Below are 15513 nucleotides of genomic sequence, written 5' to 3' on the forward strand. Positions count from 1 at the left end.
GTGTGCACATACCCTAAGGGCTTGTTCACACTATCCTTTTTTTGCTGCGGATTTTTCAGCTGCGGATTTGGAAAAACCGCAGTGCAAAACCGCGGTGGTTTTCACTGCGTTTTTTTGTGCGGTTTCTACTGTGGATTCCACTGCGGGTTTCCAACTGCACTTTCCTATTGGTGCAGGTGGAAAACCGCTGCGGAATCCGCAGAAAGAATTGACATGCTACTTCTTTTTTTCCGCAGAAAATCCGCGCTGATTTTCAAGCGGAAAAACTCAAAGTGGGCACAGCGGTTTTTGTTTTCCGTAGGGTAACATTGTACTGTACCCTGCATGGAAAACGGCTGCGGATCCGCAGCTGCAAATCCGCAGCTGCAAATCCGCTGTGGATGCGCAGCAAAAACCGCAAAGTGTGAACATAGCCTAAGAGTACATACAGAGATAGCTGTCAGTCACTGATTATGCATTATTCTAAATCTTTTCTTACAAAAATATATATCAATCTGCTCAGCTCCCCCTGGTCTATACCATGATGCCTGCAGATTCTACTGTGTTTTCATGGTGACAAGTTTCCTTTAATGACAATAACCAATTAGCCCATCAGACCATTATTTCATACCCCAGGGAGCAAATATTTTATTGTCACAGGCTCCAACTAAGATAACCCTGTCACTATTGTTCGTTATGTTGACCGTAAGGCTGTGTGCACACGTTCTGGATTTTTCGCTATGAAAACGCGATAAAACCGTGAAAAAAAATGCATCCATTAAGCATCCTATTAATAGAATGCAATTTGCAATTTTTGTGCACATGTTGTGTTTTTTTCCCACCAAAAAACACAGCATGTTCATTAATTTTGCGGATTTTTCACGGATTTCCCGCTATTTAATGCATTGGGAAGGTCCGGGAAAAAACGCGAAAAATCTGCACAAAAAACGCATGCGGATTTCCAGCAGAAAAAGTCCAGTTTTGTTCAGGAAATTTCTGCAAGGAATCCTGACATGTGCACATAGCCTAAAGGACTTTCTTACCACAACTATTTAACACTAAAGCAAACAAAGCCAATGGAATAATATTCAACTTTGCCTTTAGACACAACATTGGATGCCCTTACATTGGTTCCTGCTTACCCCTCCAAATACTTGGTATCACAACTGCATTGGCTTGATGCATGGAGAAATATATACTCCACTACTGAGGACAAAACCCATTTTTGCTTCCTTATACTAGAGGATATTTCTATTAAAGGACAGATTCACACATCTGTGCTTCGCTTTCTGATGCACGAACCGGCCGCAGGGCTGACCAAACGCCTCGATACTGCTGCTGAGGCTGCAGAGTTTGGGTCCGGAGTCCTGCGGCAAGTACGTACATTGTGCGCCATTCTCGGAGTGTGAAACACAGTTGTGTGAATTTGGGCCCTACCTGCCTTTCGCCTTAGGTCTCATTCAGATGTCAGTGTTTAAACACGTACGCGAAAAATACAGTAGCGATGTGATCAGCGTTATACATTAGTGCAAAATTATAACTGAACAGAAAGCCCATGTCTGTAAACTTATGCTGGATTTAAAACAATATAGAGCAGCTGAAATAAAAACAGGGGTCCTATAAACCTGACAAACATCCCAGAGCAGATAGCTCTATAGCCAAATTATTAGAAGAAATTATCAGATTGCCCTTCACATTATTTACGCACCACCCTGTTCCACTTTATTACATTTCTGCGATGGACATATGCGCTATGGCTAACAACCTGATAACATGCTAGCAAACATGGCTGTCTCTTGGAACATACTTTTAATTTACATTGAAAAGTATGGAGATATATACGTTTGCCATTTTTAATCCTTGATACCTTACTATTTCTGAAGTCTCTACTACCACATGGAATGAATCCAAGCACCATCCCCCATATGAGGTTTGCTAACTTGAAATCCTTCTTTTCTATTGAAACAAAAAAGTTGCAAAATCTTGATTTCTATGAAAGAAAAATGCAGATTAGTGGAAAATTGTACCTGGTCCTTAGGACTTCTGTTTCAGCAACCAGTGCTCCCTGCTGGGCACAGAGAGAATAGTAGTAGTCACCTTCAGGAAGCCTTTTCTTCCCTCTCAGGACATATAGTAAGTGATATTTAGTAGGGCATTAAGGTTCTGAGCAGAGAACAGAGGTTTTACACCCGCAGCTATGTACATGAATGGGGCAGAGCTTGCAGTACCAGGCACATCCACTACCGAGTGTATGGCGCTATTGCTGGTAAACAATGAAGGAGATGACCATCAAGAGGGCAGGGAGTCAGACCCCCAGCAATGTCATACTAACAACATATCCTTCAATTTTGTAATACCAGATAACCCCATCAAGGTTACGCTCCCACAATGAGTTTTTGATGTTGTGTATTTTCGCAGTACAAAAAGTGCAGCCTAGGGTATGTGTCCACGTTCAGGATTGCCAGCGCTTTGGACAGAGCGGAAAACTCGCTCCGCCCAAAGCGCCGCCCCCTTCTGTAGACGCGATGATTCCGGATGTGTTCATTGCACACATCCGGAATCATCGCACCCCACACATAGGGCCTTGTGTTTTACCTTGTAGCAGTGCAGCGGCGCCGCAAGGTAAACGGACATGCTGGGTTCTAAAAAGACGCGCAGCATGTCCGGAATCGCAGGGCCGCCGGATGCGTATTCGCACACATAGTGGAGACGGGATTTCATAAAATCCCCTCCACTATGCTGGAACATCTGGACGCTGCGGCTCCACGCAGCGTTCAATCCGCAGCTATTCCGGATGTAATACGGCCCATGGACACATACTCTAACCGTCTAGCAAAGTGGATAGGATTTGTAGAAATCTCCTGCCCACAGTGTTTTTTTTTGTTTTGTTTTGTTTTTTTTCCTTCCTACTCAGCGTAAACGGACCTGCAGTGCATGGTTAAAATCCACAGCACATCAGTTTCTCTTGCAGGTAACACTGTTTTATGTGCAGATTTCTCCCAAAGAATTGCAATAGATGTGGAAAATCTGCAAGTAAACACACACATGCATTTATGATGCGGAAATGCACCAAAAACATAAAATCTGCACATGACTATATAAAACTTGTCAAACTCAAATATCAAGAAGAATCAAGAACAAAGACAATGATATACCAACAAGAGACAAAAATGAGATATTGCATGAAAAAAAAAGCACACTAAAAACTGCAAAGAAAAACAAGTGCAGAAAATATGCAACATCAAAAATGTACCACTCACTATGGTAAAGCAGCCGTATTGACAAGCTATACACACCAGGTAGAATATTATACCGAGCTCATTTCTTGGTGTGTATATAAGGGGTTAATAGAAGAGCTGTGCGCCATGGTACAGGCTGCCTCAGCTCCACCCATAGTGCACCCTGATGACCTATGGACTTTAATCACAGTACTGAATGTCTCCAACAAACAAGCACCCGAGGGTGGCTCTGTGGATGTATCCAGCTAGGTACAAAAATAACCAAAATCACATTTCTATTCCTCCACAAGATATCAGGATATACATTCTCTGTTCTTCCTATGAGTTCTGTGCTTTTCATGGATAAAACATGTACCTATTACCAGAAAAAGCCTGGAGACTTGTCCGATTGTGATCCCAGACAGATCAAAATCACCCATTCAAGTGTATGAGGCCATGAAAAAATTTCAAGTGTGTTGAACTTTTGAAAAAATAAAAATCGCACTTTCCGTAAGTGTTTTTTGAGAATTGTTTTACAGTGCACATTTTGTAGTACAAATGACCTCGCAATAGGATTCTCCTCAGTATGATTATGGCGATACCAAACTTGTCCAGTTTTTTATTATTTCAGTGGTGAAAAAAAAAAAAGTTAGAAGTTTGCAAATCAAATTGATTTGGATTGTGTCGCCATTTTCCTACACCCATAAAATTTTTATTTTTCAGCTGATGGAGCTGTGATGGATTATTTTTTTGCATGGTGAGACCTTTTTAGTAATACAATTTTGGGACAGATGTGTCTTTTTGATCGCTTGTCACAGCCTTTTTTTATAGAATTAAAACAATAAAAAATAATTAAAAAAATTTGGCGTTATTTCATTTCTTAGTTCATGGTGTTTACAGACATGGTAACTGCTTTTATATTTTAATAGATCGGACTTTTCTGAATGCGGCACAATACCACGTGTAATTTTTTTAAATGTGGGGAGACTGAACTGTTAGGTGTTTTGTTTCTTATAACCTTTTCACTGTTATTGTTAGCCTTTTTAGAGGACTTGAAGATGCGACCGTCCAATCAATCGCTTGTGCTATTATACAGCGATGCCACAGAATCGCTGCTATATAGCAAAAATCACGGTCTCCTTCGGAGCTCGGACACAGGCAGGGATTCAAAAGGGCCCTGTAATGCCAGGCACAGGGGTCATCAGCAACACCCCCCCCCCCCCCAGCGGTCATGACAATCCATTGACAAGGTGCAATCAGGTCACGGGAGCGTCTATGGGCGGAGAGAATGACGTGCACTCCCCTGGTGCGTGTTATATCCTGTCAGATTGACAGCGGCATTTAACAGGTAAACAATCACAGGCAGAACACCGATTTTTAGCAGCAGGTCCTGGATATAAACACAACCATCACCTGCTGGTATGGTATGGTCTCGCTGTGTGAGCCCCTCCATACACCAGCGTATGACTTGTGCTGTACATGTATGGCAGATTTTGTGAAGGGGTTAATACTGTAATGAATAGCAGAAGTGTTTTTTTTTCAAAATGCGAAAAACACTAATGGTAAAAACCGAGACTGACCAAACACTGATAATAAATAATCTTTTATTTTTACATAGCGCTAACATATTCCGCAGCGCTTTACAGTTTGCACACATCATCATCACTGTCCCTGGTGGGGCTCACAATCTAAATGCCCTATGTCTTTGGAATGTCTTTCACACAGCGAAAAAACGCATGCGTAAGCAAGCGCGGGCAAACGCATGCATCTGCGTCTACAATGTTAGGGTAAGGTTCCACGTTCCGGACTGCCGGCGCTTTGGACGGAGCGGAAAACTCACGTCACCCCCTTCTGAACGCACGGCGATTCCGGATGTGTTCATTGCACACTTTCGGAATCTCCGCACCCCATTCATAGGGCCCTGTGATTTACCTTGCGGCGCCGCGTCGTCGCCGCAAGGTAAACAGACATGCTGGGTTCTAAAAAGACACGCCACATGTCCGGAAACGCAGGGCCGCCGGAAGCGTGTTACCACGCATAGTGGAGACGGGATTTCATAAAGTCTCCTACACTATGCTGTAACATCTGGACGCTGCGGATTGAACGCTGCGGTTGTACGCAGCGTTCGATCCGCAGCAAATCCAGATGTAATCCGGACAGTGGACACATACCCTCAAAGATAGGAAATCAAGGCGCATGCAGATGTATGTGTCAGAAACGCTGCGGACACAACCGCAAATGTGAAACCAGCCTTACTCTGCAATCAACAGGGCAGATAAGTACGCGTGCGCAGGAGCACTGATTCCGGGGAACGATGAAGAAGCAGGAGGGTGGCGTCGCAACAAGATGGGAGGCGCCGGACCAGCGACACCCATCGGACTGGACCGCCACCCGGGTTGGTATAATAAAACGTATTATTCTTCTCTTTCAGGTCGGACCGGGGGCTTATCTACAGCATTATAGAATACTATATATAAGCCCTGAAAGGCAGTGGCCGCATCTTATAGAGGCAAAATCTGCTGACAGGTTCTCTTTAAAAATAAATGATAAAAAGTAGAGTAAAACAACTAGGTGTGACAACGACAACATACACACAAAGATCTGGAGGGGTACTTCTCAGCATTGTGTGTGCCACTAAATGCAGAACGGCTGTTTCCAGGAAGTGGTCGGGGCTGACGTGTGGTGGCAGAATTACACCTAGATCTACTGTAAAATACTCCACTAATTCCAACAGCTCAATAAACTGAGGTCCGCTCATTCTGGAAACTCCCTAGACTTTACTGGTAAGCCACAACCTGACTGGATACCACAGACGGTAGCAGTGTGAATAACATATTCCAGTTATCTCCCAACACTCTGCTTATTGTAAAGCTTCACCTTGTGGGGGCACACCTATTCCATGGATTACAGTGGAGCTCCACCTTAGGCATCCTTCAAACATTTATTTTTTGTGTTCGTTTTTTTCTTTTTTTAAAGGACCGCAAATACAGACACTCGCACACCTATTGTATTCAATGGTGGTGCACGTCAGAAATTTCTCACACTAAGGTGATCGCAGTTCACAGGCCGGCTAACACAGAGCTGACAGTGAGAACCGCTGCCTGTGACCAGCAGTATCCGTCATTACATCACCGCTCATCACTGCAGCCGCAATCACACAATCATCAGTGTGTTCCAGCAGCCGTACTGAGCAGTCACATTACTGAGGTCACGTCTCACTACAGCAACCAGATGTAGCAGAGTCAGGAACCACTCTGGGATGGATCTCACTTAGGATTACTATTTTTTGTATGGCTTGTTTATTATCACTACAGGGTTAGTAATGGGGTGTCTTATAGGCGCCTCTCCATTACTGATCCCTGGGCTTGAGATGCCAGCTGACATCAATACCTAAAATCGTTATCCCAGGGCAAATGGGAAGAGCCGAGGCTAAGAGCCAAAATTGGCGCATCTAATGGATGCGCCATTTCTGGGATGGCTGAGTGCTGGTGTTAGCCTGGGAGGGGACCAATGTCCATTGCCCCTTCTTAACCAATTAAGATCAGCCCGCATCTGTCTGTTTAGCAGATTAAAAATAGGGGGGGGGGGCATTTTAATAACGAGTAAAAGGCTACACACACTTGTGAGCAGATATTAATAGGCTGGGAACCTTTATGGACATTCCCAGAATAATACCAGTTCCAAGCTCTCTGCTTCCCCTCAGCTGGTTAATAAAATTAAGGGGAACCCTATGCCATTTTACTTATTTATTCAATAAATACAAGTACAGAAAAATAAGCATACACGTGCAGAAAAATAAGCATGCAAAGCACTGATTATATATCACACTGACATTACTATCGTGTTCCTCATCACTATCTTATCTCCATCTTTGAACATCTTTACTACAGAACACTTTCATTTTAATGCTGCATTTCATTCCATACGTGTCACAGTGACAGCACACTGACATATGTCAGGCAGCACAAGGATGTCACATACGTATACGGAGCACGGATCTCACAAGTACTGGTTTTTCCAGCACCGCAAATCACTAGGACGTGTGGAGGGGCCTTAGGCTATGTGCACACGTTGCAGATCACACGTTGCAGATTTCCTGCGGAACTGCAGTGTTTTTTCTGTGCAGAAATGCTGCAGAACCGCATGCGATTTACAGTACAATGTAAATCAATGGGAAAATAAAAATGCTGTGCTAATGGTGCGGAAAATTCTACACGGAATCCGCAGCAGATTAAAAAAAGGACCATGTCACTTCTTTGTGAGGTTTCTGCACCCATTCCATTATAGCAGTGGTCCCCAACCTTTCTGACCCTGAGAGCCACATTCAGCTTAGAGAGAGGGTCGCGAGCCACATGCAGCTCCCACCCCCTTCAAAGTAGTGTCAACCAAAGCCCCCATTACAGGTGTAATGATAACCAAAGCTTTTCCACAGAAATCACTCCAGAGCAGTACACTGAGATCCAGGGGTTCCCACAATACTCCCATTCAGTGTTCTCCCAACACACTGTCACATCCAGCTTTGAGCACCTCCTCTAACAGGTAGTACAAACCTCCAGCGTACCTAAAACATCTCTAAACCCCTAAGACCAGTAAATGTGCATCCAGATCTGCAATTCTGTGCAGGGCTACTCACAAAATTCACCATTTTGAGATGTGCTTTTCATACCCGTTTGCTAGACCTGGACCTAATGCATCAAGCGGGCAGACAGTCGCGAGCCACATGTGGCTCCCGAGCTACAGGTTGGGGAGCCCTGCATTATAGGAACACGCAGGGGTAAAAATGCATGAAATCCGAAGTAAATCCACAGGAAAAACGCACAAAATCCGCATAAAAAAACAAGCAGATTTTGACCTGCCAAGAGATGCAGAATCCGCACAGAAAATTCCACAGGCTAATCCGCAATGCGTGCACATACCCTTATACCTCATCTGTCATCATGGTAAAATCCCATAATCTGTTAAGAAATGTGGCCAACTACTTTCATTTTCTCACCCAATCGCATCCAAGACTTCTCCCGAATATCACCCATCCTCTGGAATTCAGTGCCCCAACACATCCGGTTATCCACTACTTTTGGATCCTTCAAAAGAAACCTGAAAACCCATCTCTTCAAAGAAGCTTACAGCCTGTAAAGACCACACAGCCACCTCAACACCATTGGAGCTACTGCAACCCTCGACCTACTGTCTCCTTCCCCATAATCCTGTAGAATGTAAGCCCGCAAGGGCAGGGTCCTCGCCTCTCTGTACCAGTCAGTCATTGTTAGTTTTGTTTACTGTAAGTGATATTTGTATTTTGATGTAACCCCTTCTCATGTACAGCACCATGGAATTAATGGTGCTATATAAATAAACAATAATAATAATAATTTTGAAATTTGGAAACCTCTGCTCCTGCCACATGTGAGCTGTATGTGGTCGGGACAAGTTTTCAGCCTGACAGCAAGCAGAGGTCATGAAAAAGTAAACTAAAAACACAAGAGAAAGATGCACAAATGTAACTAAAACTGGCAGTAATGGAAAGTGAACAGTTTAGGTGGCGCACTCATGATCTAATAGTGCCGGCAGTCTCTGAACACCGCGTTACACTCACTGACAAACCATGACTTACACTGTTCAATGGGAAAAAAGAGAAACAGGAAATTATGTCATATTGATCCATGTAGAAGAGTCATCTGTGCCAGAATGACCGAGAAAGTCTGATTCTGAGACCTCACACAGCGTAAGAATCGGCTAAAAGGGAGATTGTATACATAATGCCTAATATCATAACGTTATTACAGAAATAGTCCCCTAACAGCCGGGGATGTTACTCTGCAGAAGGGGGCATCAGCTTCCTTGTCCATGCCATATAGACCCATCAGCAAAAAGCTGGCAGCTCTTCACACAGCCATTCTTCTGGGCAGTATACGTTAGGATGTGAGAGGCCAAAAGGGGAGACTACTGTACCCGACACCCTGCGTGGCCACGGTCTATAGTGTCATATTATGGGTTTGCTATTAGTACAGCTGAATATTTAGGTAATATTACAAGGTGTCACCTACCCACAAGCAGTCCATCTGATGTCAAACTACAACTCCCAGCATTTCCTGGTGAGCTTATGCAGGGATTGTAGATTTATAGTAGCTACACTGCCGCATATAACGGACCCCTGCTCCCCTACATGCTCTATTAACCAAATGTACAAGCAATTACAGGGGTAGTTGGAGACACGTAAAGTTCTGCACACAGGTAGCAGCAACGCTAAAATAAAGAATACTTGCTCACAGGGCTGTGGAGTTGGTAAGCAAAATCTCCGACTCCACGACTCCTCAGCACTGAGTTTGATCAGAGTATCATTAGCATAATCAAGCCAATTCTCTTACATGAGAGAATATAGGCTAGTGTGACCCCAGCCTAAAATAATAATAAAAAAAAAGAAGATACAACTTTTTGGCCACAGTGTGAAGTTCATCTGTTTTCATGATGATGCTCGCAGTACATGGCGAGTAATAGGAACATGCAGAGGGCTGTGAGCGAATTCCCCTGAATGACATCTCTTCCAGGCAGCTGAGGGCGGTGGTGGCTTAGATCTGGCGGATCACAGTTACAGCAGCCAATCTCGGGCTGCCATGTCTATTTACAATCTGAACACAGCCCACATAGGGACCTCTCCCACCGTCACATGACCGCTATTCCCAGCAACCGTGTGGAACGCTGCAGTGATTTTCCAGGGAAATCCCAGACTGGGAGGAAAGAACCCAAGCAAACATGTCATGTGAAACATCAGAGAACACAGGAGGAGGAGAAGGGCTCGCTGCTATGTGATATCTGTGCAGGGACAGCATAGCCCACAACCATTGACCCCTGCAAATACTGAAAAATTATTCATTTACCCCAATCAGTACATTCTTTATTTAAAGCGGGACCTTTGTATTAACCCTGTCATAGGACAGGACTGGTCTGGGCGCTACATCAACTGAGCAAAGTGACCCCAGGGCTTCACCAGAGGGTACAGCACCAATCCAAGGAGCTTTCCCAAATGATGAGGATGGAACTTCCTTAGGGATTGTGCACACAGGGTTTTTTGAGGAGTCCGCTCAATAGCTGTGGAGTCTGAGTTACCGTCCATATCGGTGGAGTCGGTATATAGGACAGACAATGAAAATACATAATAAATTGAGTACAGTAGGACAATGCAGGATGTGCTGTAAAGGTTTCCATAAGAATTGGGGAAAGTTCAGAAATCAACTATAAATGTCTGTTCTGTTCCTGATGTAAGGATCTCGGCTTTTAGTGGAGATGAATCTGTGCTGGACTATATGTCCATGCTCAGTAGTGACCGCTGCTGTGGAGTCAAGGAAATTTGATTAGTCGGAGGTTTGGCTCAATGACTTCACTGGCCTGCTTCGCTCCAATAGATGCCTGAAAAATCGCTCAAAAAAAAAAAACAACGCTGGAAAGAATCCCTATTTCTATTGTAAAACCACTTTGCTGCTCATATATACGACAATGTATGCGACATCCTGGAGCCATTACCAAGACACACACAAACAGGTTCCCCACACACAGCCCCCCCACCACCACACACACACAGCCCCCCCACCACACACACACACACACACACAGCCCCCCCCACCACACACACACAGCCCCCCCCACCACACACACACACACACACACACACACAGCCCCCCCCACCACACACACACAGCCCCCCCCACCACACACACACACACACACACACACACACACACACACACACAGCCCCCCCCACCACACACACACAGCCCCCCCCACCACACACACACAGCCCCCCCACCACACACACACACACAGCCCCCCCCACCACACACACACACACAGCCCCCCCCACCACACACACACACACAGCCCCCCCCACCACACACACACACACAGCCTCCCCCACCACACACAGCCCCCCCCCCACACACACACAGCCCCCCCACCACACACACACAGCCCCCCCACCACACACACACAGCCCCCCCCACCACACACACACAGCCCCCCCCACCACACACACACACACACACACACAGCCCCCCCCACCACACACACACACAGCCCCCCCCACCACACACACACACACACAGCCCCCCCCACCACACACACACACACACAGCCCCCCCCACCACACACACACACACACAGCCCCCCCCACCACACACACACACACACAGCCCCCCCCACCACACACACACACACACAGCCCCCCCCACCACACACACACACACACACACAGCCCCCCCACCACACACACACACACACAGCCCCCCCCACCACACACACACACACACACAGCCCACACACACACACAGCCCCCCCACACACACAGCCCCCCCACACACACAGCCCCCCCACACACACACAGCCCCCCCACACACACACAGCCCCCCCACACACACACAGCCCCCCCACACACACACAGCCCCCCCACACACACACAGCCCCCCCACACACACACAGCCCCCCCACACACACACACACAGCCCCCCCACCACACACACAGCCCACACACACACACAGCCCCCCCACACACACACACAGCCCCCCCACACACACAGCCCCCCCACACACACAGCCCCCCCACACACACAGCCCCCCCACACACACAGCCCCCCCACACACACAGCCCCCCCACACACACAGCCCCCCCACACACACACAGCCCCCCCACACACACACAGCCCCCCCCCACACACACAGCCCCCCCACACACACACAGCCCCCCCCCACACACACAGCCCCCCACACACACAGCCCCCCACACACACACAGCCCCCCACACACACACAGCCCCACACACACAGCCACACACAGCCACCCACACACACACAGCCCCCCCCCACACACACAGACAGACACACAGCCACCCACACACAGCCCCCCACACACACACAGCCCCCCCCCCCCCCCACACACACACACACACACACAGCCCCCCCCACACACACACACACACACAGCCCCCCCCACACACACACACACACAGCCACCCACACACAGCCACACACACACACACACACACAGATAGACACACACAACCACACACACACACACAGCCCCCCCCCCCCAGACAGACAGACAGACAGACAGACACACACAGCCCCCCCCCCCACACACACACACACACACACACACACACACACACACACACACGTGACCGTTGTGTGACAGCGGCGTCCCGCACTATGTAGCGGCGTCACCGCGGGAAAGTGAGAGGCGCCGCCAGTGGTTGGTGTCACCATGCAGCGCGTTACCGTCTGTGACATGAATTTTCTCCGCACAAACACGTGATTAAGAGCCAGAAAAAAATAAATAGAAAGTGAAAATGAGAAAAAAAATACAAACAACTAAGTAAACAACGAGTAGTCTCCAGCTCCGGTCACTACCGCACTCACCTGAGCACCGGTCCCGGGCGGCCGCTCCTGCCGTGCCCGGGCTGCGGGTGACAGTCTCAGGACTTGTTTGCACTGCTCTGCGGCCAAGTTTGTTTTCTCTCCGCCCACCAAACTGGGAGGGAGGCGAAGGCTAGACGGACGCCGCGGGGTGATCCTCCTCAGCCGCCGTACGCGGGGCTGCTGTAATCTGTATCGGCTTCCGTAGTCTTATCTGCTGGCGCCTTATCGGCTGCTCTGATGTGTTTGTGACCGACGTCGGGCGAGCTGTGCACACGGCGCTGCTTCTGGTACGTCCCTGGTAGTCTCCGGACAATGCAGTGTTGCAGCTGTGTATGCTGGGACTTGTAGTGTAAGTGGTGCGGTTCTGCTGCTGCTGGGGGTGATTGTTCCCCATGTACCTGAGCATTAGCCGTACCAGCGGCTCTGGACCCCCGGTGCAGCCTCCTATATGGTCGCAATTGTGTGACATGGGTTTATGCTGCAGGTCTTCACTATGGTGGCACAGGACGAGGTGTGCAGCAAATCCACAGCATTTACCCTCTGGGAAATAGTAGTCCTGGGGGGTTAAAATAATGTTATGTAACTCAAACACTGCTGCAGCCAATCAGTGGGCTAGTGCCATCCACAGCACAGTGATTGGCTGCATCGGTCACATTTAGTCGTGATGCCACTGCTGCAGCCTGCCAGCAATGACTGGGGGCAGTGATGAGAACGTACAACTGATTTTTGTTACTTTTAACCTCCCTCAGACCATAGATTATAGAAACTTAAAGGGGTTTTCTTCTGCCCATTGAATAGCACTAGCTAAAAATGCCAAAATTAGCATTACTCACCCTCTCCAGGTCCATTATCTGCTTTAGTCTTTGCTGTCAGGCTGCAGTGTCAGAGAGGCATTGCTGGACCCGGGGAGAGTGAGTCTCTACACTCACACATCCATTTGTACGGACCGTGATTGATGGACCGGCCCTGAGTCTCCATATATATGAGGCTGTCAAGTTCTGGTCAGGATACTCGTTACCGGTTCATGAGTCATGGTACGTCTTCAGACAATATAAACATAAGGATGAATGACCTTCGGGGAGATCAAAACATCCAACACCGCGGAGACACCATCACATGTTTCTCAACGCAAGCAATGAATAGCCAGGTCTTTCACCGGGAAGGAACAACCACGGGAAGGGCAGCATCCAATAAAGGAAAACCACCCATTTGCATATCTCCCATAAGGGATGGGGTCAGTGTTCTGGATCACTGCGTTGAGAAACATGTGATGGTGTCTCCGCGGTGTTGGATGTTTTGATCTCCCCGAAGGTCATTCATCCTTATGTTTATAGTCTTTTCACTAGGCACTGCTCCTAATAGCCAGTTTCCTACTCCACACTGATGAGGGGTAAATACCCCGAAACAGCTGTCTGTGGATGGATACCATGTTTTGGCATAGGTGGTTTTGAGAAACACGTGATGGTGTCTCCGCAGCTTTTTTACATGGTACGTCTTCAGACCCTGACACTGGGATGTGTGAATGCCGCCCAAGGCTGATTGTATTACTTGTGCAAGCCTATGGGCAGCAGAGAGTTGAGAATGGAAAACCCCTCTAATCATGGAAAACTCTTTTATAGTCATCAAAATGATCGCACCGAAGCTATACGGGTTTAGTCCAGCCTGCCTGCCTGCCCATCCGAGCCTGCCTATCTGAGCTTGCCTGTCCCTGCCTGCCTATCCGAGCCTGCCTGTCCCAGACTGCCTATCCGAGCCTGCCTATGCTTGCCTGCCTATCCCAGCGCTAAGCCTTTTAATTTCTGTGTTTTATCGTCTCATTTTTACTTTTTTTTCCAGGAGAAACTTCAAGAAAACCAACATGTAAGTCGTGTTCTGTATGACTGTTCTTTGGAGAAGGTCCTTTGTCTGGTTACCTTGTTAAAGTTGAAGGAGTTTTTACAGCTCAGACGTTCATGGTTTATTGACCCAATGCAGTGAAGCCTTTGAGACAGGCAACCAAATTTGCGTGAAAAGTGGCTTTATAGGAGGGCGACTATTACTTTAGCCTTATCGAAAGTCACGCGGCCAAAGTTTCCTAGGTGTCGCTGCTACACCGCAGTGCAATACAAGTTAAAGGGGTTGTCCAGTCTTAAGCTACAAGTGTGTACTCACTCTACGTGACTGCAGACCTGTGAATCCTCACACTGTGAAGATTCTCCAGTGCTGGGAGCAGGCGGTCATGTTAGGCTGTGTGCACACAGTGCGTTTTTGATGTTTTTTTCCCACATGGAATTGGACAAAAAGCGCTAATGAATCCTTATGCCAGCTAAGTCAATCCTGAAGTGCTGTGCACATGATCAGTATGTTCCCTTTAAGGATTTGCTGTGCATTTAAAACTGCTGCGTGTCATTTCTTTGTGCGTTTTTGACCCATTGAATGTACAGGAAAAAAAACGCACCAAAAACGCATCAAATTTTTCCGCAGCGTTTTTACTGCTAAGAGCTGCAAAAGCCTTGCAGAAACTTCTGCAAGCAAATACTCAACATGCGCACAAACCTTACCGCAAGCATTCGATTTGCATACTTCCGGGCACATTCTGACTAGAATGTGTCCGTCCTTGCTCAATACACTAGCATGGAGTGAGGCCGCGCCCATCTAGTTGGCATGTGACCGCATTCACAAGTCTGCAGTCTCATAAAGTAATAGAAAAACAGGAAAAACTTTTCAGCTCACCCAATAGAAGCATTCATCTGAAATCCACATGATGTCCGAGCAGGGAAACAAACGTCTCTGTCCGACATTGAAGCTTGTATGCATGGAAAGAAAGAAAATCCAGCTCCAGCAGTAAAAAAAAATATAAAAAATTTATTTAAACATGTTAAAATTTTGAAAACTGCTGACAAGCGATCAATTACATCATTTGGATGGAAGCT

General features: G+C 47.1%; 2 protein-coding genes across 4 annotated transcripts in view; one reads left to right on the top strand and one right to left on the bottom strand.

The window, feature by feature from the left end:
* Positions 1–12737, bottom strand: part of ELF1 (E74 like ETS transcription factor 1) — a 146240-nt gene extending 133503 nt beyond the window's left edge. Inside the window, exon 1 of one of the 2 annotated variants that reach the window (XM_077297297.1) lies at positions 12602–12737. The gene's annotated coding sequence lies outside the window, so the exon portion shown is untranslated. The remainder of the gene's footprint in view (positions 1–12601) is intronic. The other variant, XM_077297300.1, reaches the window with a different exon arrangement.
* A 26-nt stretch (positions 12738–12763) lies between these two features.
* WBP4 (WW domain binding protein 4) overlaps positions 12764–15513 on the top strand; it is a 34066-nt gene continuing 31316 nt past the window's right edge. The window contains exons 1-2 of one of the 2 annotated variants that reach the window (XM_077297304.1): positions 12764–12888; positions 14438–14461. In XM_077297304.1, coding sequence (XP_077153419.1) covers positions 14460–14461 — 2 coding nt within the window. In that variant the 5' untranslated portion in view covers positions 12764–12888; positions 14438–14459. Of the gene's footprint in view, positions 12951–14437; positions 14462–15513 lie in introns of both variants that reach the window. The other variant, XM_077297303.1, reaches the window with a different exon arrangement.

This window comes from Ranitomeya variabilis, chromosome 3 (assembly GCF_051348905.1).
Source record: "Ranitomeya variabilis isolate aRanVar5 chromosome 3, aRanVar5.hap1, whole genome shotgun sequence".
Lineage (NCBI taxonomy): Eukaryota > Metazoa > Chordata > Amphibia > Anura > Dendrobatidae > Ranitomeya > Ranitomeya variabilis.